Source organism: Prorops nasuta, unplaced genomic scaffold (genome assembly GCF_024137725.1).
Source record: "Prorops nasuta isolate Cenicafe-Biocafe unplaced genomic scaffold, Cenicafe_Pnas_1.2 PNAS00010, whole genome shotgun sequence".
In the NCBI taxonomy this organism is placed as follows: Eukaryota; Metazoa; Arthropoda; class Insecta; order Hymenoptera; family Bethylidae; genus Prorops; species Prorops nasuta.
Genome location: NW_027116807.1, coordinates 3,927,693 through 3,950,076, shown reverse-complemented (window position 1 = coordinate 3,950,076; position 22,384 = coordinate 3,927,693). Strand labels below are relative to the sequence as shown.

The following is a 22,384-nucleotide window of genomic DNA, read 5'->3' as shown; positions in this document are numbered from 1 at the left end:
AATAATTTTTTTCGCTTCATCGTTAACATTTGTATCAACGAGAAATCTAGGAATAATTGTTCATCATTTCTTTACTTCGTCGCTAATATTTCTTGGATGTAACGAAACAGCAACTTGTTTTCCTGTTTACTTTCAGAGACTCAAGTTTGCAACTGTAAGCTCTGGCAAAATATAGGCCTTTTAAATTACACGAATGGTAAAAATAGTGGTCCCCACATTTTACAACTATGAAACTATTCTTTTATCTCGTCAAATTAATTTGATTGGCAAGTTTCGTAATTAAAATATTGTGATATTGTCCTTCTGTCTATATATATTATTAAAATATTTGTATTCTTCATTTTTTCAAGCTTTAATGTGTGGATTTTAATCACAAGGGACACTATTAATACCGATTGTGTAGAAACTTGAAGAATCCACCTGTCAATTCCCACGGCTAAGAACATTATCGAGAACTAATCACTATATATTCAACGCGCCTAGATATTAGATTATCACTATCGTGTATGCAGATATTATAACTTGATAGCAAACACAACACGATAGATTGGGCGGTAGACTGTGATCCGAGTTTGAAAATAGTCATTGATTTTTCCAGAAAATCCTTCGTCACTCTCGATTCCAGTAAAATCAGCTGATTGACCAAAACATTGAATTCACTCGAACAGATTGAATTTATTTTCACCTGTTTATCATTAAAAAAATCTCGATACTAAATTATAGATGAGTTTATAAAAAAAATTTAGATGTATGATAAGTACAATGATAAATGAAAACGTTCTAAATTGATGTATTATTATTTAAATGAAATGATTGTTTAAATGACAGAGAGACTCGTAAGGAGATTGTGGCAACCCACCAAAAAAAGTATTACTGAATCGGTTTGAATCTGCCGGATATCGGTTAGACATTCTATTTTCCACCAATTACATTCTCTATGTACATCTGCGTCTCGGTTAATCGGAGCTCGAGCAGTTTGCATTTCGAACTTACGCGACTCCAAATCACCGCAAACGAACTCTCTAATTCTAGATTAGGCATGGTTACAGTAATTAGCGTTACTTTATTCGTCCTTCGTACTATAATAGATGGATCTTAAAACACACGCAAGAAACGTGGGCGGACCAACGTTCGATAAACTCTTCATTTTTGCCCCTTAATTGTATTTTATTCGATCGATTTTTCATTCCTTCTCCCACAACGAGAGGATAAACACGATAAACCTGCGAGAACCGTCGACTCTTTCGACGATGACAAAAATCCACTGGAACGAAAAGGTCGGACCGTCTGGTGATGCATACGATAAAATTGCAGTTGATTTGTCCTTCTCTCTTTTTATTCCCATTGAATAATTCACTTGGCATGGACAAATCCACGTATCGATAATTAACTCGAAATGGAGTAAAAGTTCAAACTTTTCAAAGGCGAGGCATTTTTTTCGTTGCCTCCATCAAGCAAGATTAAAGCAAGCTGATATTAAATTTTTCGCTCGGAGCTGGCAAGATTATCCTATCAAGATACATCGTTAAATAAGATTCTAATCCTTTTTAAGCTTAGATTGATTTTTGCTCCCCCTAAAAATACGCAGAGTCACGTATATAGATCTGATTTGGTATTTATACTAAATCATGGCAAGTCGTCGAGAGATTTTTAAAAGGAAAATTTATTTTTTTATTTATCTAGATAATTTTTATATATATATATGTATATAAAGAGAGAGAAAGAAAGTATTTTTCATCGACCGAATTGATTCACTTTGATGCTTCAGCCTTTGAAGAGTACCCACCTTTGTCAGCCAGAAGATAACAAGACTTCGGTAAAGTTTCACGGGTCCTAACGAGTGAAGCTCCTAACGAACTATCCACAACGAAAACTTTCTTTCTGAATGAAAAATCGTACCGAACTTATTTATTCTTAGCCATATTTCCGTTTTATCCCGCAGTCCGCCCAGTGTGTACACAAAATCACGCCAATCCGCTTCTTCGACTCGCATTTAGAATTCGAGAAGAGTGAACTGAGTATTATTCGATTTTCTTCGGGTCGTGTTTCAAGGTCAACGACCTTTATTAGTGGAAGTACAAAAATATAATTTTATAGGATATGTCGATCTGCTATAGAGTTTGAGTGCGTTGATTTATTTTCAACCAGCGATTGCTTCCGGTGAAAAATGAAGAACCCGGTGGTCAATTTCTAAATCGATGAGCCTACGTCGAGAAACAACGTTTTCGAGAATTCGCGTAAAATAGAGAAAGAAGGAAATTTTAGAAAAGAAAGAGTAGATTTACGAGAAAAGCCTAAGATTTTGTGGCGAGGAGTGGCCTGAGTTGCTGGGCGACTTCTTGTTCCTCCTGGTCCTCCGCGACTTCCGGTTCGGCGTTCGCCAGGGCCTCCGACTGTGGAGGACTGGTTACATCCGCTTCGCTGGTCCTCTCAGTTAATTCGTCCTTTCCATCGTCCTTCGCCTCAGCCACCTCCTTCATTTCGATCTCCTCCTCCACACTACTCCAGCTCTCCTCGCTCTCGCTCGCCTCTCGATTCTTTTCGCATTCCTCCCCCTCCTCCCTCAGCTTCTCTCGCTTTTCATTCTAGGAAAATAAAGAAAAATTAAAATTGAAAACAATATACCATCCAAAAAGAATTAATTGTTTTAGCAATAATTGGACTTACAGTAGTTTGTTTAGTTAATTGGGTAGTGGCAGGAGTGGTTAAAGTTGTGTCAGTGGTGTCACTGCTCTCGCTGTTGTTATTTGCTCTGGTACTGACCAATAAAGCACCTTCCTCCAACGGTTTTCCTCGAATAAATCGTTTGGCCGCTGGCCAAACATCAGTCGAGTTCCGGAAGCTTCCTTTGGTCACCTTCTGTATCACTCCGGTAGTCCAGACACTTGTATCGCTACTACCAGTACTGCTGTCACTTCCGGTACTGCAATGACGCCATCTCCTCTCTTCGAACAAGTAAACATAGTGAATTTTAATGATGTGGATAGCTATATCGGTGCTGATAGAATATCAGTAAAAAGAAAATTCGACCTAGAGTTTTCGCACGATTTGTCTAGACAATTTAGAGAAGAATCATCAGATTCTTTTATCGAGAACTTTTCCGAAACGTTAATTAAGAAGGAACGTAATTACAAACAGTCAATTACTGATTTTTCTGATGTAACGAGTATGGAGAGTAAATATTTCACCACGGAGAGAAAACCGAAAATAAGCTCTACGCACAAAATAGACACTGAGATAGAATTGGAAAATTCGGAATTGCACGAATATTGCGTTCCCAGTAATTTCTATGACCCGTCATTTTCTAATATGACTGTATCCAGTAATGTCTCTATTACATCCGGATTATCTCGAGATTCCATTGCGACAACAGTAGCAAAATCGAGTGCGAGGAGAAAAGAAGCTGAAATTTTTAAAAAGATCGAGGGTGACCTTTTCAACGAGGAAGAATTTTTCCAATCTATGGACTCAGTCATAGATACTATTTACTAATGATGATAATTATAATTGAAACGTTTTAAATATTTTCTTTTTAGTATATTAAATATTTATTATAAACATTATAAACTTACCTAAATAATTTAAGTATAATTATTTAACTAAAGTTGTTTCAATTCAAATAAAGTTGGATTTATGTTATACTGCATTGGACCACACACAGTACGGCTACGCCACGGCATATTAGTCGAAGGAGCGTAAATGTATTTTATATGCTCTTTCAATTAACGTGTCGTCGATGCAATACCGCGATTCGATGCTGTACAGTATAAATCGGCTTTTATTATTAAATCTCATAATTTTATTTGCAAGTTATTAGACTTAAGAAAATAATTAGCTGTTTTTGAGATATCTCTGGCAAGGTTATAAAAAAAGGTATTTTTCTGGATAATGCTAGATTGAACGTTAAATTTACAGTAGAAAGTAAGAATATGTGCTATGGGAAATATTTTTTTCCTTGTTTGCACTGGACTCTGTTCTTGAGAATAATTGTTGACTCATAATATGGGAAAGACATTAACGAAAAATGTAAATTTATGCAGTTCAAGGACAGGGTGTTTTTTTTGTAAAAAATAACGCGCGTTAGTTGGTTCCTTGAGTTGGACTTCTCAGAGAGATTAGAGAAATGGAGAAATTGTTTCTTTTTATTATTTCTTCGCAGTTATCGAATAGTTGTTGACCATAATCTATAATTTTTGTGGATATAATGCGGAGAAGAGCGCTTTTCTTCCCTACTTCACTAGTAGGTACGGTTAGTACAATAGAGAGAACTAGAGAAGTAGTAAATGTAAATTAAGATATGCTTTACTAGAATAGTTTGATTAGAAAAACTGTGCAAATTATAGATTTCAATTTTTTAATGAAGTAGAATATATAATAAAAATAATTACGTTTGCATAATAAAAAATTTCTGTTCGTTAGCACTTGTATACACTTTTATCGACACAACAACATAATGTTTTGGCTTTTCACCGCTAGATGGCACCATCATAAATAACTCGGGTCTTAATAAACTGAAAAAGAGAAAAGTATAAGTATTTACTACTTTATCTGAAATCTTCTCATATTTAAGAGCGTGCAGACTATGAATAATATATTAGTCATACTAAACATGATTTATGTACTTGCCATCCTTTTTTTGCAAGAAAAGTTTCTTTTTGTGAGACAATATATAATTACTAATTAATAATGGTATTTTAAATATAATCGAAAGATTTAAATATATTATAATATACAAAACTATTCTTATAAAGTAAGGCTATACCATGAATCTCTAAGGCTCTCTATTACAAATAATGATGCAATTATTTTTATGGCATAACAAATTTTTATAACTGTAAAAACGTAAAAAGGCCAAGTGATTTTATTTCTGTGCAATTATTTAGAAATTATAATAAAGGTGAAATTTCATATATTTCTTATCTTTAAAATGATTTATTTAGCATAAAAATAATATCATTAAATCTGATAAGCCTACACTATTTTTCTGTTGACTTTCCGTCCATGCTTTTGCGATTGTTTTTTAATCTCATTGTCTCCATCCTGATGCATCTTTTTCATTAAATTCATGGTAGTAAAAATATTTTTTGTCTTACCTTCGCAACTCTCTAATGTAGTCATCTTGTAAAATTCGTATTTCCACCAATTGCATATCAATCGAAGTTAATTGAATCTCTTTTAAAATTCTATTATAATCGGTTTCCCGCAGCAATCCAGACTCTTTATAAAATCGTATGTCCACTGCCAATTGCATTTTTTGTTTGTGTATCTCGTCTAAGAAATGATTTTGTGTTTCTTTTAGATATATTAATCTTGTGTTCATGGCAAAATTCGTTGTTAATTCTGGTCCACATTCAATTACAGGGTTCATTTTAGCTAAAAAATATATTATATTATTTAATTATTGTGAAATGGGGCCAAACCGTCATAGAACATAAACTATAAGTAAGTCAAACTCCGAGCATTTAGCTATTTTCGCACTGATTTCTTTTTCTTTTAAATGAAATTTGAAATATACCTATATTGACGAAAATGTAATTGCACTCTATTTATATTTCTATTTTTTAAGTAATAGATATATTGATCAAGTCAATTATGTGCCAAAATTTTTCTGTTTCCATTTCAATCCTTTTTGTTGTTAAGGATTATTTCAATTACTTGCCACCTTTTTCTCACATGTAAGCATTTTTTATGGGAATTTTGTAGGCAGGCGGAGGGACAAGCACCGGTAACTATATATTGACCAAGCGCTTTCCACAAGGTACATAGTTTACAGGCCGAGGTGGGGGTGCGAGCTTCACGGTTGCTGACAGGGAAGGCGGTGGTAAAGAGAATTTGCCTTCCAAGAAAAACGCTAGGGCTATACTAGCTTTACCGAAAATATCAAGCCTATTAAGTTGGAAATCGGTCATGCTCCAGCGGAGCAGGCGGCGGTAACGTGATGACTATTGTCCTTCCTGGTTAATACCAGCCAGCCAACAGACCTTTACTATTACGATCCCTTAATAACCGGACTCATCCTGCCTATCTTACCCCCTGTACATTGTATTGTCTATCCGTTTACAGCAATCAGGTAGCATAAATTACAAGCAGACTATCCGCAGTTCACCGTTACTTAACTGTTCTTTCCTAAACAATAAAATTATTGCCCGCATTCTTGATTGGTACAAAATTCCAATAATATTATTTAACATCAATTCATTGTATATAATCGATCCAAGAAGTATTTTTCTACCCCTTACAAGCTTTATCAACTGTTAGCGTAGAAATCAGGTTTAATTCTTTCGTTCCACAATATAGTGTAAAATAACGATAAGCTCAATCGTTTGGTGCTTGCGAAGGGTAAATAAAAATATTTCTTATTTTTGTTCAATTGAGCATAATGCAAAGTCCTCCTCGCAAGAATGGTTTTCTGAAAGTAAAAAACCAGTTGTAATAGGTAAACGAGTGATAATCGATTTGTTATGTGTCGATAGGAGAAATTTCAGCCCTTAGAGTGAGGTTCACCAAGCCCGGCTTGGGGCTAGACGAGCTAAACTCATACAGCTCATGTAACGGAAACTATACTACTTTAGCCCCAAAGTATACCATATTAGCCCGGCTAGCCCTCAAGCCGTACTTGTTGAACCTCACCCTTACGATCGTGATCGAAAATGTAATTACGTTCCTATAGGAATGTATAGTATGTACACGTGAACCAAACAATGTAACATAAAAAATAAGAGTGTTCCTGGATAGAGCCCTACAAGAGGAGAGTTTGGCGAGAGGGAAACAATATTACTTTCGCTGCACTACGCTCCCAGCTGCATGAAGGTCGAAGAATTCCTTCGGGTGGTAGAGTGCGCGTTGGGATCGAGAAGAGCAAGCGTGAAAAGGGGAGAGTAAAAATCCAGGCTTCCCACGCTGGCTGAGAGCAAAGGGCGTAGCTTGCCATACTAGATAACAATTTGCGTAGCTATATCTGTAATGCATAATTTATATAATATGGCAAATTATGTTTTGCAACAAAAAAAAAAGTATATTCCATAAATTTCTAACATAATTATTTAACAGACTGTAAGAAGTAATTAACTTATATTTCAGATCTGTGGCTAATATATTTAGTCTTTGCAAACAAATCATTTAGAAATGTACATTTAATATTTCGCTTATGCTTTAATAGGTCATGTTAATGATTATTTTATATAAGTGGCTAGATTATAATAAAATTATGTATATATAGCAAGAATCTTTAGCCCAAAGTAGTTTGCTTGGAATTGTGGGAGCTATTGACGGACGTCACATTAAAACTAATAGTTCCAATGAGTATCCATAAAGTTATATTAATAAAAAGATTTATCATTCCATAATATTATAAGGCATTTGTGATTATAACTTGAAATTCCTCTGATTTTATTGATTATTGTAGAAGTATGCATGATGCCAGAGTTAGATATTTAAGTGGCCTTAAAGGTCTTACTGCATGATAATAGCTTTGGCAGAGAGAGATATTTTACCGAAAATGTGCATTTAGTTCGTGATTTGATTTATCCGATGTTACAATATTTATTAGTACCATATCGAGATAACGGGCGTTAAAATAATGTACAAAGACACTTTAATACTAAACTATATATCTAAAGTACGTATGTATATTGAATGAGCGTTTGAGATGCTGAAAGGATAATTCAGGATATTATAATATCTACACATGTTTAATACAGATATGGTATCACACAAGTTATAATAACCTGCTGCTTCATATACAATATTTGTCTTAAAAATAAGAACGATATGGATATTGAGCCTACTGACAATATGGATGAATATAATAAAGATATATTTTCTGATGCATATGAGAAAAGGAACATTATAGCACACTTAATTTATTCAAGTTTAATCAATAAACACAGTTGTGTATCAAAGGCAAGTATATATAACGTAGTGCATTACCATGTAACTTATACAGCAAGTTTGACCGTCCTAATTTTTATTTATATAACTATCAATACATTAACATGAAGATGAACGGTAGGAAATTGAATCGTCGTCTTCGTGCTATAGTGTGGTATAGAAGTTTAGCATGGAATTTACAGAGTGTTTAGACAAAAAGTAAACGAATCGATTTCTCGTATTTCCCGCAGCGTACGTAGACTCGAATTGTATTTTAGCGGGAATATTTCCCATTCTCTATTAGAGTAAATTTCCCGCAGCGTACGTACACATGAATTGTGCTTTGGCGAGAATATTTTCTACTCCCTTTTGGACTATCTTTGCTGGGAAGTAGTGGGAAGGCCGCCAACGTCCCCACCACACAATGAATTGATATAATTGGTCCATTTCAGTAAGCGCTGTTGTTCCCGAATCTTTGGTAGGTATTGGTGGGTACTACTGGCTCGAGGGAAATCCCTAACCCCCCACCATGTCTACCCTGTGTATTGAGAGTCTGATAGGCATGGTGGGGGGTTAGGGATTTCCCCTCGAGTTACCATCTCTGGGTAATGGTTTATCCATTCGTGGCTCAGACTGCAGACGCTTCAGTCAGTACGACAGTGTAGCAGCGTGCGAATCCTAACACATTCGAATTTTCTAGCAGGTTTCTTTTATTTCTCTTGATTACATTTTTTGGGTGTAGGTGATACTTCAGTGATACAGCATTTCGATATTTCACATCTATCGATACTTCTATTTTTGATACGTATCGATACGAAATATTGATACCTTTGGAAAATATCGCCATCACTATTACGTTGTACCTTCCAACCGAATCATCAACAAAAAATCATAAATCTGGTATGTTTTATTACTGTTTGTTAAATTATACTATTTTAAAAAATTAAAGATTGTTGTACTCCGTGACGGTTTGGCTCCATTTCGTAATAAGTTATATAATATTTTTTTTAGCTAAAATGAATCCTGTAATTGAATGTGGACGAAAAGATGCAACGAATAAGCTCATGAACACAAGATTAGAAAATCTAAAACAACTACAAAATTGTTATTTAGACGAACTACACAGAGAAAAAATAAAAATGGCAGTGGAAATAAGAGCTCAAAAATATCTTTTATCACTGCGGGAATCCGATTATAATAGATTTTTAAAAGAGATGCAATTAACTTCGATTGACATGGAATCTGTGGAAATGCAAATTTTAGAAAGTCACAATCTTCATAGAATGTTGCAAAGGTAAGACAAAAAATATTTTTACTTCCATGATTTTAATGAAAAAGATGCATCAGGATGGAGACAATGAGATTAGAAAAACAATTGCAAAAGCATGGACGGAAAGTCAACAGAAAAATAGTGCAGGCTTATCAGATTTAATGATATTATATTTTTATGCTAAATAAATAAATTTAAAGATAAGAAATATATGACATTTCACCTTTATTATAATTTCTAAATAATTGCACAGAAATAAAATCACTTGGCCTTTTTTACATTTTTACAGTTGTAAAAATTTGTTATGCCATAAAAATTATTGTACCATTATTTGTAATAGAGAGCCTTAGAGATTCATGGTATAGCCTTTACTTTATAAAAATGGTTTTGTATATTATAATATATTTAAATATTTCGATTATATTTAAAATACTATTCTTAACTAGTAATTATATATAGTCTCACAAAAGAAACTTGTCTTGCAAAAAAAGGACAGCAAGTACATAAATCGTCTCTAGCATGACAAATGTAGTTAACTAAAATTTTTTATTATAAAAAACAGTGAAATCCAAATATGAGATGTATATGAGCCGGCATGTGTGTCTATCCTATATGACATATTTTGAACATTTATGATTGTATATTGAGCTCAATATGTAATCATAAATATGCAAAATATGTCATCTAGAGCAATAGAATAGACAAATGCCGGCTCATATGCATCTCATATTTGGATTTCACTATTTTTTATGATTAAAATTTTTACTTTACTGTATTAGTCATGCTAGAGACGATTGATGTAATTACCGTCCTTTTTTTTCAAGAAAAGCTTCTTTTCGTGGGACTATATATAATAACTATAGTTAATAATGGTATTTTAAACATAACCGACAGATTTAAATATATTATAGTATACAAACCTGTTTTAATAAAGTAAAGGCTATACCATGAATCTCTAAGGCTCTCTATTACAAATAATGATACAATAATTTTTATGGCATGACAAATTTATAAAACTAAAAACGTGATAAACACCAAATGATTTTATTTCCGTGCGACTATTTAGAAATTATAATAAAGGTGAAATGTCATATCCCACAAAAAACAGATTTCCCCTGTAAATAAAGACCTTAAGTACGTGAATCATCCAGCATAAATAATATAGTGAAATTAAATTTACAATTAAAAAAATTAATGAAATCCAAATGCTAGGTAAGTATATATTTTTATCGTGGCAAAAGTTGAAATTTTGAAAAAAATAGTAACACAAATAGTTACTTCCCGGGCCCGTAATGTTCATACATAGTCGCTATCTTACAGTACAAGCGTTGCTTCTCATAATTTCAAAATGCGGCTATTTTATGCCATTGCACACAACGGGCCCAGCAAGTAACTATTTTGTGTTCCTATTTTCTTCAAAATTGGAACTTTGGCCACGATAATAATATATACGTGCCTAGCATTTGGATTTCATTGATTTTTTTAATTGTAAATATTATTTCACTATATTATTTACGCTGTACGATTTATGTACTTTCCGTCTTTTTTTTACAGACGAAGTCTATTTTTTGTGAGATTTCATAACGTTTTGAAAGTATATTAGTTAAAAAATAGAATTATTCTTTAAATTTTTACATTGATATAACCAATGCCTCTGTTTCTTAAATATACTGCTTTCGGTTTCCAAAATTTATTCAACGTATGCCTGTAACATACGAAATATTAAATAAATGGTCTTTTGATGATTATATCCTCCTATAGACTTTTATCATAATATTTATTAATTATTAGCTATATAATTCAATCAATTTCAACCCAAACTCACTAGCAGTCCTTACATTTTTGAGAATTTGACTTTAAACTTACAACTTTTTTGATATTTCTATGAATAGCAGGTCCCAAAATAACTATTGAGTTCTGTCATATCTTGTGCCAAACCAAAGTCATTTTTATCTTCCTCTGGCAATTCTGTATTAGGAAATACTACAGAGAATATCATTGAAGCCTCTATTTTTTAGATATTCTGCTGTAAATTTTTTATTTTCATCCACCGTATGCCTATAATTTAAAAAGTGACAATCCTACATGACAAATTCATCATTTTGGGAAGTGATGAAAGAGACTCTAAGGCTTGATTTTACATATCTTAAGATTGTTCAAATGAAGTAATATTTTTATTCAATCTAATTAACTGTTACAAAGCATTTAATTTTTGCTCTTGACATATATGCTGCTAACCCACGACAAGGGTGGCATGGAAGATACATTGGCGATGAGTCGTCCTTATAACATTTCCTGTGCCAGAGCCCTTAGATCCTCGTCTAGTAAATTTCTACATATTTGGAAATCGTCGGATTTCTAGTGCTGCAAAATGGAGTCCAAACAATTAATTCTTGAAATGAGTTTCTTTCCATTGAGAATAAACGTGCATTTCTTCATCTATAACAGTAACCAGTATACTGTCTCTGGCCTAGAATACTTGTATGGTTAACAGAGGAAAACAATCAGCAGTTATTAACTCAATTTTACATAATTTCATCGAAAGAATCTCAACCTTAAATTATGGCTGAGCAAAGGACGACGATTTTCTGAAAATTGGCATATTGTTACTTCGCCAATCATTCCATGCTTTCATATTTGCCTGTTCCAAGTCTCAAAATGCAGGAGTGAAAAGCATAATCTTTGATCCAACTCCAACAGTCAGTATGTGTGCGAACCATCCTGATTGGATTTTTAAGGTAGTAGTCTAGTAAATCGACCGGTTTTGCAGAATATTTTTCGGAATTTTTTTTGACTGCCTAAATGAAATGCAAAAAAATCTGAAAATTTTATATGTTATTAATACTATATTGAATTATACAAAAATATATTTTTTTTAATTCTTACGATATTTTATTTAAATTATATGGGTTCAAAGTAGGTGAACAAAAACAATTATGTGCTGCTGGCCCGTGAGGTGTCTCCAGTTTGGGTAATCGGAAACAAAAAAATGCAACGGATTGTGGTTCAGCAGGATTGTCATTCTGGCCGGAATTAGAAAAAATTAATTTGGTTGAAAAATAACAAAATGGTGGACTTCGAAAGAAATGTATATTTATTTGAGTGTAAATTGAGCTGTAACTTGAAAAATAATGGATGAAAAAAAAATGATTCTACTTCCGGCTAGAATTACAGATGTGTAGAACAACCTGTAAAAATTTTAGCCCGATCGGTTCAATAGAAAAACTGTTATTCCTCGGGCCGACTGAGAAAACATGGTTTCGAGAAAAACGCGTTTAAAGTTTGGCTAACAGAACTTTCATCCTCACATTAATCGCCCATCCGCGGGGTGTACAACAAGACTTTGGTCTCTTCATACGTGTCAAACACAGGTATATCTGGTTATATTCTTTCGTATATATCAAATGGTATAAGACACTTTAAGGAAATATATAGGTAATGAATCATAATAGTGAGGAATAACCGTTAGCAATTTTCGCGCAACTTAATGCGTTCAATTATGCGGCGCTCTCGAATATATGTTATATCTTTGTTAATATTTTGAATACCGGTTTAAAATTTATACACCATATTCTCATGTTGGTATACTATCGAAATATGAAAAACAAATTTTTCCTCCCAAACAACTAGAATACCACTTTAATTCAACTGTATTAAAAGTATTTAAATCAAAGGACAAGTACGTATTACTGTTTGCTAGGTAATAGACTTGCACAGTGATTGTAAAATACTAAATGATGACACTATATGTGTAAGCCTGAAATCAAATTTATCATTTAACAATCTCAATTCTTTAAAGAAAAAAAATATTTGTAGGTACGTGAAGCATCTCATTTGCTTACCTGCATTTGACCTTGTACCATCTCCATTTTCAACAGTTTTGGTGACTTATCATTCTCCAGACTAAGAGCCTGTGGTACTTGAAAGTTTTGGTTTTCGGCCACCTCAAAAACGCGGGACAATGCTACGACTCTACTTCTCAACTGATTTAAATATTTTTGGGCTTGTTGAAATCGTTAGGTCTGGAACCTTGTCATAAAGATGCCCGATTTTTCGATTTGTTTTGCGTTTAAATATTATTAATGCGAATTATTAAACAATTTTCATTTTGTTTCGTTTTTTGGAAAATACGGCTTTTTTAAAACAAGATGCGAGTCCTAAAGATTCCAACAACCCCAAAAACATTGAAATCGGCTGAAAAATAACGCTGGAAAATTCTCCCTCGTTTTTCGTTCCGTAATGTTGGCTAAAGAAAACTTGAGGGATCCCGTTAAAACTTACAGAATCCCATTACAGATATAGGGAACTAGCAGTCCATGTCCATAGTTACATAGTCAAAAGCTTAGGGCAAATTGAAGTATTTGTATACAAAAAGAAAATTATTAAAATTACATTAGTCTGTCACAATATAATACAATAATACTAATATGAAATTTATTTTTCAGGTTAAACAATTTTGATCTACCACGCGAGTGTCCTCAGGTAAATTATATTTTTCTTAATCTTATGATAAGGGAGATAGGGTCAATTGTAACATGTCTCAATTGTAACATTCAAATGTGTGGCTCCGTCGGTTAATGAAATTTAAAATGGTTTAGTACCTTTCTTGAATATTACAAGACGGTGTAACTGTAACAGTTTAGTGCCATCAAGGAAATTACATTTTTCCTTGTATGTTAACCTTTATACAACATTCTCTGTTTACCGAATTATCTTTAACTACGATTGTATCCATGCGCTATAGAATTTACGGGTGTTACAATTGCAAATCGGTGTATTGCCATTGACACCTATGTGGTGTCGAATAACGTAACAGATTGCATGTGGTACTATATTAATTGTTTGCGTATAAATTAGTTAAAAATCACTTCATTCAATATATATTTGCATTCTAGGCATAAGTAGTAAATATCACCATTTTTGCAATATTTAATCAAATGGGAACAAATGATATAATTAAATTCTTTCCTTGGTAACATGAGGCGCTTATATATTTATTTTTATTTGTTTGTATTGCAGGAGCAGAAATGTAGCACACACGACACACACAACGATGTACAGAAAATAGAACCATCAACGTTTGCACCATCAATGGATTTTATCAATCAGCCGCAGCAGTATAATGCAAATTTCTTTGAAATGCTCTTAAAGAAATGAGTGTATCGAATGAGAACGACTCCGTACTTTTACATTAACTTTAATGGAGCTAGCAGGTCCACTCTCTTCCAAGTTACAGTTACGACTGACTCTTATATATTACCGCACTATAATCCTATTGCGCAGTCATACATTAATACGTTAGCTTATTTTTCAAATTTCTTTACTCTTACAGCAGTTAAATATTTCTTGTAATTTCGTATAATTGATATATCGCTAAGAGCGTTTCTTGATGAACTAGAATATCGAGCAATTTATTGGGTATACGATTGGAATTTAATAATGTAAATGATAAAAGCGTATAGTTAGCAACAGAAAACCCTGGATACAAGTTTTAACGTCCATAAATCAAAAATTTTAAAATTGAAAAGAGGATAAGAGTTTTCGAATAAAAAAATCGTATGTTTAAATACCCAGATAGCCTTATCCGATTGTGCAAAAGTAAACGAAATTCTGCTACAAAATCCAGTCAACAAAATGACACCATATTGGAAACAGAACCTGACTTGTCAGTTTCTGCTAACAGATTAACAACAATATGATATCGCTTTATGCGACAGAACCTACAGTACATTTGTAGCAGAAACGCAAGTGAACCTGCAGCAGATTTACAGCAGGAACACAGTAGACTTTGCGGCAGAGCCTGCAGCAGATTTGCAGCAGAAACACAGCAGACTCTGCGTACTTGATTTAAATGTCTTACGCCGTATGACGCATGCGCAGAACGATAAACATGATGCCGTCTTTTAGAACAACGTTAAAGCCACTAGGTGGTACACCGTTTAAAATTGTATTAATTATAATATCTGAAAATTTTTAAACATATAATGATAAATATCCAGAAGAAATAACGTTTAATTGCCGTTGAGGGAACAACGTATTTACCCATAACCAATTCGAAACGGTTGAATACAAGGCATCTTTCTAACATTTTTTAAACGTACGTTGTATTCTCCAAGAGAAATAACGTTTAACTTCCGTTGTTGAAGCAATGTTTTTCTCCACAACTAATATGAAACGGTAGGATTGATGGGATCTTTCTAATGTATTTTAAATATTGATTTTTTCTATAGATGCAACGATTAAATGATGTTAGCACAACGTTTTCTTCGTGAACTGAAATTATGTCAAGGAAACAGTTCAAATATTGTTTTTAGTAATATTTATTCAAATGATTAAAAAATATTTAACAACAAAGATTTTTAGGATTTAATTCGAAATAAAAAATAATGTAAGGTGATTTTCAATAACAGTTGCATATTCATCAAAATTGTAACGATCTATTATATGCTAACGTAGCTTAGTGGTTAAGGTGCGCGCCATGTTAGAAATTCTTTCAGCTATTTTACGATTTGTAGCCAATTCCAGGAGAAAGGAGACTCGAAGGATCGTCCGCTCTGCTTCTAGGATGCAGATTATTATAGTGTGTAAGATTCGATGATTGATAGAAATCAATATAAAGACAATTAATTCATATAGATTACGTGTAGGAGGAAAAACCTGCTGCACGCAGGTTCGCGTCCAGCCATCTCCTAATATTTTTTCTTTTTTTTTTTTAGTAAAAATTGATTGTATAATGGTAACTTATAATATTTTGTGATTTTAATGCAAATTGAAGTGTTAAATTATTCACGCGATTCAATTTATTCATCCTAAAATTTTTTCAAGCGGACAGAAACGTTAAATTAACCGTTGTGTAAACGTTAAATCAACCGTTGATAGAAACGTGGATTTTGGCGACATAGGGCACGTTGTTTCAGCTATAGATAACGCGTTAAGAAATTACGTTGATTCAACATTTTTGGTTTTATTGGGTAACATTTTAAAGAGCGTACATAGAGTAACAAACCCTGCTTTGTTTTTGTTTTTAATCTGCCTTCAGAGACTGTACTGCAGACTCTGTCGCAAATCTGCTATAAATCTGCGCTCGGGTTATGTGTACAGATTGCGTTTTGTTTTTGGCGTCATTCTGCTAGAAGGCTAGTATGTGCCGGTTCTGACGGCAAATACCAAGTCAAATGTTTCTATAGTTGATAGCAATCTGACAACAAAATTTGAGCATTTCTGTTAGCAATCTGCTGCCAATCTGCACACAAAATGTTATCTGGGTAATATAAAACGACTCGTAAGGCTTAAGCCGAGGCATAATCGGAAGTCAATTATCGACACTGTTGGAAAAAGTAAATTACACCTTTTAATAATAATTTAATGCAAAAAAAATTTAACGGCAGGTTGATAGCATAAACCTGCCTATTTACCACTCTTTCTTTCTAAGAATAAAAACCAAAATCGGAAAATATGTACTTTTAATTAATAGTAAAAAATAAATGAAACCTCAATTTAAGAAAACAAAGAGTCACATACAAGTAGATTGGAAAAATAAATATAAAACGTTCTTATACACTAGAAGCGAAATAATTGATATTTTTAGCGTAATTTGCTATTTAGAAAAGAAGATTCAAACCGACAAGATTGAAGACAAATTCTCTATATGGCGATAAAACAGAAAGAAACTTTGGCCTGAATTTATAAACGAAACTTAAGCTTAGCACGGTCTTAGCTATAAGATCAATTGTCTCAAAGTTGAGTTCGGAATTAATCTCTTTTCGCTCCGATGGAGCTTTCCCTAGAATTCCCTATTCACTCCGTCTGGTAATTCTGTGTCCGGGAGCCAATTAGAGAGTGAATAGGGAATATGGAAGAGCTATGAGAACTGTATGTATTTTACCCCCATTCTTTTAAGGAAAATAGGGGCAACTGTAGAGTTTTGTATGAAATCTAGCAAAATTTACAGTATTTGACAGTGCAGGATGCCGTTTTTGAAGAAAATTTCAAATAGTTTTTTATACAAATTGAATAATCTATATTGGTCACTTAAATAAATTGATAGAATGTAAAATTTACATATACAGTTGAAGAAATGTCCGCTACTATATAGATTAAACTTATAATTCTAAGTTAAACACTTTTTGCAATATTTTGAATATTAAAATCTTTCATTATATATTATCTTCACTTGTATTAAATTTAAAATCAAATGTGTTATTTTTATAATAGATTACATTTTCTATAAATTATTTGAGCGACTAATTTAGCTTCTTTAATTTATATAAACAAAAATTTGAAATTTTCCTTAAAAACGGCATCAACTGCATTGTCATTTTTACTCGATTTCCATAGATCTCTATCAAAATTCTACAGTTACCCCTATTTCCCTTCCAAGATTGGGGGTAAAATACATACAGCTCTCACAGCTCTTCCATAATCCCTATTCACCCTCGCTTTTTAGTATTACCGTACCTTTAGGTCATTTTCCTACCCACTATATGATTGGCCAATTTTAAGTGATCAACCAATCATATAAGTACTTTACTTATCGGTCGAGATTGCTGCATTTGTCGGCTAGTGCACCACATTGGCTTGGCTGCTTAGCACTTGCAAACCCATGGAGGTATGTATGGCAGCAGTACATATGTGTGTACTACGTAATTTCGAATGAACTTGTAGTATATAGCTTTGGTATTAATCATATTAAATATCTTTAATTATATAAACTATAAATTTAATAAGAGAATATAAATATCTCTTTGTAACATATATAAAACATGATAATTTTGATAGTTGCATAAAATATTTTTATTTGCATCAAAGTGTGGTAAAATTAATGTAACAATGCTGTTGTTTAGAAAAAAAGGATAGAGTAATTAAAACTACTTATTGAATTTTTTATGCAAAGTATTCGTTTTCATATAGATATTATTTTTATTTTTTATCAAACTCAAACCTTTCTGTGCGTAAAGCATCAAATGATCTACATTTTCCGTCGAGGTATACGGAAAATAATATAATATATTTTTATATGAAACAAAAATAATATACGATAAAACCACAAATCTTGTTTTTTATCAATTTCAAGTTTTGTACATCACAGAAAATTCATCAGTTTTCCATCACCTCTCTAACCATTACAATTTTATGAGTAGGATAGGAGCAAATTGAGACTTTTAGTTAGAAAGCTAAATAATAACATTTGGTTTAAATTTTATGCCGTTTGAATCGTTAGAAAAAAAAGAAATTATAAAGCGCAAGCATTTAAAAGCTTTCAGAAAATAAAGCTAATTTGTTAAATATTAAAACTGGTCGATATAGTATCCATTTTGGTATAAATTACATATCTCATCTTACGATCGAAGGCAGTGTAAAAGAACCCTGAACGATAATAAGTTTGAATTTGATAAGTTACTATCCTCTATATATATTAATTAAGTCAATTTTCAGTTGATTTATCCAATTTTAGAATATCAACTTATATCGAATAATTAACATTAGAGATAAATGTACCTTTCATTCGCCTATGTAGTGCAAGAATCGTGTGTGTGCGTAAGATGAAATACGAAATCCAAAGATTTACAGAATATAATAATATATTGATTTTGTGTTATCTTTCATTACATTTCAAATAATTTAGACATAAAATAGTCAATTTCACGATCCCACATAACCTTCAATGTAAAAGAGACTTATTTTTAAAACTATTTTCATAGAACCATTGAAATTATATAAATTGTTTACACTAAAAATAAGATCCTTTTCTTGATTAATTGTATCAGTTTATTAAATTCATGAGCGAACTTTATTTGTATTAAATAGCTGAGAAGAATAATATGTATTATATGGACTATATTTATAGATATCTTTAATATGTATAATACTATATGTACACTAACCAAGTTTTAGTCAAACTCTGATTTTAACGAACTTACTGAAACACCAAAGTTGCAAAAGAGCGAAAAAGGTACAATTTCATGGTCAGAGCATTATACATTTTGCTTTATATATTTTATAATGTGCATGCTATGCGTCATATATTTCACAGAATCGATTATTGCACATTTTGTTTCTAAATTTCTACCATTTCTTTAAACAAACATTTCGTTTACATAAATTTGGTCTCTCTCTCTCTCTCTCTATCCCTCTTTCACTTTCATTCACACAAACTCACTCACCCATACACCTTATCCCTCTCTTTTTCCAGTATCTATAGTATACCACAATTCTTTATTGACATATTGTAGACAGATTATTTTTTATAATTTTTTTCTTGTTGAAGAGACCGCACGTTGGTTTCCTACATCAATACACGTAGACAACATATACATATATAAACTATTTTCACAATTTATCTCTCGTTAAAGGCGACAAAAAGATTCGATAAAAAATATCGTACGTGTAGCGTGATTATTTGTGTGTTCGAGAGTTTTGCATGTAAGAATTGCAATTCGCAAGAAAATATATATCAATTGAAAAAGGGCGGTATGTAATGCATTTTGAAATCGAAAACTTATATCTCGTCCACATTTGATCCTTTGAAATCATTCACAAGAGACAGATATAATGTAATATAATAATATATATTTATTTTTTAGCAATTATTGTCTCACGATTTTTACGATACCAATCAAATACTCTTCTACACGGATGAGCACGATTCATACACAGCTGTCTGTGAAATTTGCTTGTCTGCACTGGGAAACTTGTATGAAGGGAAGTTTCGCGTGGAGCGGTGAGCCTCGGGCATTCGGTATGAGGTTGTAAACGCGTTTAATCGTGGGTATGAACCGAAGGAGAGAAAGAAAGTTCCGCGAATGTTTATATAGGTTAGGTTAGGTCTGAAATTTCGCTGGTTCTCCTCGCCAACACTAGAGGGAGCTACGTTAACGAGGGAAGGAAAATAAAGATGTCTGTACGAAGATTGCTAGTTTGACACGAATCGTCGTCGTTTCTCGCGAGTGCACATTATCTGGTCACCAGCACGTTTTACGGTTCTCCTTAACGAAGAAGGATTTTTCCGGTTTGATGACGTCACGTGGCCAAGCGCCTGTCTCAAGCGAGCAGCATATGCCGGCGGGAGTGAAGCAAGGTGGTGGGGGAAAATGGCTGGCCGCCATCTATGATTGTTGATATATATAGCACATAATAACGTATATATATCATATATATATGTTATATTCTAGATTCCACAATCCCGTGAACCAAACCAAACCATTCCATTGTGGACTCAACAATCCCGTGACCGAAGACAAAACCATTCATTAACGTGCGATATCAGCGACATCGTATTTGTTAAAATATCTTCGAAATAGACAGAACTAAACCGCGGGAGAAAAACGGAACGATGAAACAATTTAAACTTCCAAACCTTTTTCCTACTTTGATTCCGGTGTATGTGCATCCCAGTTGCCGCCAATTGTTAATTATTTATAATTATTTCATTTTCTGATCTGCAATTTGAAACATTCAAATGTAACAATGTACAGTATTTCATATTTAATCTTTAAAAATAAAAATGGAAAAATATACTTCACTTACTTTTACCTGCTGGCTCAACCATATTTCTTTAAAATTGTAGGATTTAGCAGTTTGAGAGTAACAAAGTAATAAAGCACGTAATGAACAATGGATTACCAGAAACATACCGGACCATGAACCACAAAGTTCCGTGATATTAATTTTGTCTTCAGTCACGGGATTGTGGAGTCCAAAATATAACATATATATATGTTATTATGTGCTATATTTATCAACAATCATAGATGGCGGCCAGCCATTTTCCCCCACCACCTTGCTTCACTCCCGCCGGCATATGCTGCTCGCTTGTGTGAATCACACTTTACTATACATTTTGCGTGTTATATTCAATTCTCGCCAACAAACTATACAGCGTAGTATCTTCCAACATGGCGGACTTGGCAACGCTGGTATCATAGCCCATAGGTTACCACATCACAATACATCAAAACGCCATCTATAAAAGTTAAGCTGCTGAAATCGTCTAACGCGATCTCCATATCGGGCGGTGGTTAGCCCAAAGACTAATGCACATAAAATAACTTTAATGTCTTACGTCACTTTACGTATACATATACATATATATATATATATATAGGTTTTTATACGTTGCCTTACGAGGATTTGTAAATTTTAAGGCAACACAATCCTGGTGTCTTGCATTACATCGCTCTTGCGTGTAACTTAACGTAAAATTTTACGTTAAGTACATATATAAAGGCGTTAAATGCGATTTTATATATATGCGCTAAGCCCAACTTAACTCCTAGCAAAGTATGATTTTTAAAAATGAGAGAGCAGAATTATTACCAAATCTGTCAAATAACTGTTGTCAGGTTTTGACAGCAGAATTAGGTACGATCCTTCATCCAGATCGAACATAGAATTTGCTACAGCAGGTTTTGTTACCAGCTTGAAGTCATTTTCTTGACAGATTTTGTAGCAGAATTCAGGACTCAATCTGCGAGCGCAGACTTGGCTATCTGGGTTCTTACTCGACGAAAGTTTTACCACTGATCAGATTAAAGTGATTGTATTATTGGATTCGACGCTTCAATATAGTACTGGCAACGTTTAGTTACTAACATGTACACTCAACTCTATGAAACTTATTAATCTTATCACACAAAACGTATACATTGAAAAGATATAGATTGATGAGCCTAAAATCAATTTCCAAAAAATAATTTTACAACTTTAAGTAAAAGAAACATTATTTTGTAAATGTATACATTTATTAGAAATAGTTATATTTAGTTGTTTTTTCTTAATTGTGATCAGTGCATATATATATATTAACTAGTAAATGTATACATTTACAAGATTTTTACTTTTTGCTATTATTTATCCAAAACCTCCATGATAATAAGGACACACTAGTTTGATATTACTGGTAGAATGTTTTAAATATAGTAATAAAAAGAAATTTTATTGTTATAAAACAGATCTTAAAAACTGGTACAGTATGATTAGCGCCACTAATTACATATAAAATCAAAGTTCTGTGCGTAAAATTGGCCCCACATTTACACGGTTAATATTTTTACAAGTAATCATTTTTCGAATTCATTAAAAAATTTAAATATACACAATGCGCACTACTATATATATACACGCAGGATATTATTAATCATTCTCATCATCTTTATTACAAATATCATCAACAAATAAATATCTATAATGGTAATATTGATAACTTCTACAAAAGAAATAATAATAGACATAACTATAAGTATGTGG

The 22,384-nt window shown here is 32.8% G+C and overlaps 1 protein-coding gene across 1 annotated transcript; it reads left to right on the top strand.

Moving 5' to 3' along the window:
- The first annotated feature begins 8,515 nt into the window (after positions 1-8,515).
- On the top strand, positions 8,516-14,634 carry LOC136776906 (uncharacterized). Its single transcript, XM_066732838.1, has 4 exons — positions 8,516-8,769; positions 8,881-9,163; positions 13,585-13,621; positions 14,159-14,634. Exons 2-4 carry the CDS (start codon positions 8,886-8,888, stop codon positions 14,294-14,296), a joined length of 453 nt encoding a protein of 150 aa, XP_066588935.1. The 5' UTR covers positions 8,516-8,769; positions 8,881-8,885; the 3' UTR covers positions 14,297-14,634.
- The last annotated feature ends 7,750 nt before the right edge of the window (positions 14,635-22,384 follow it).

What these genes read in the sequence shown, in the direction of transcription:
- LOC136776906 (XM_066732838.1), top strand. Translation starts at nt 8,886, where the DNA reads ATGAATCCTGTAATTGAATGTGGACGAAAAGATGCAACGAATAAGCTC. An exon ending in CTTCATAGAATGTTGCAAAG is followed by an intron (nt 9,164 to 13,584) that starts GTAAGACAAAAA and finishes TTTATTTTTCAG; the next exon opens with GTTAAACAATTTTGATCTAC. An exon ending in TACCACGCGAGTGTCCTCAG is followed by an intron (nt 13,622 to 14,158) that starts GTAAATTATATT and finishes TTTGTATTGCAG; the next exon opens with GAGCAGAAATGTAGCACACA.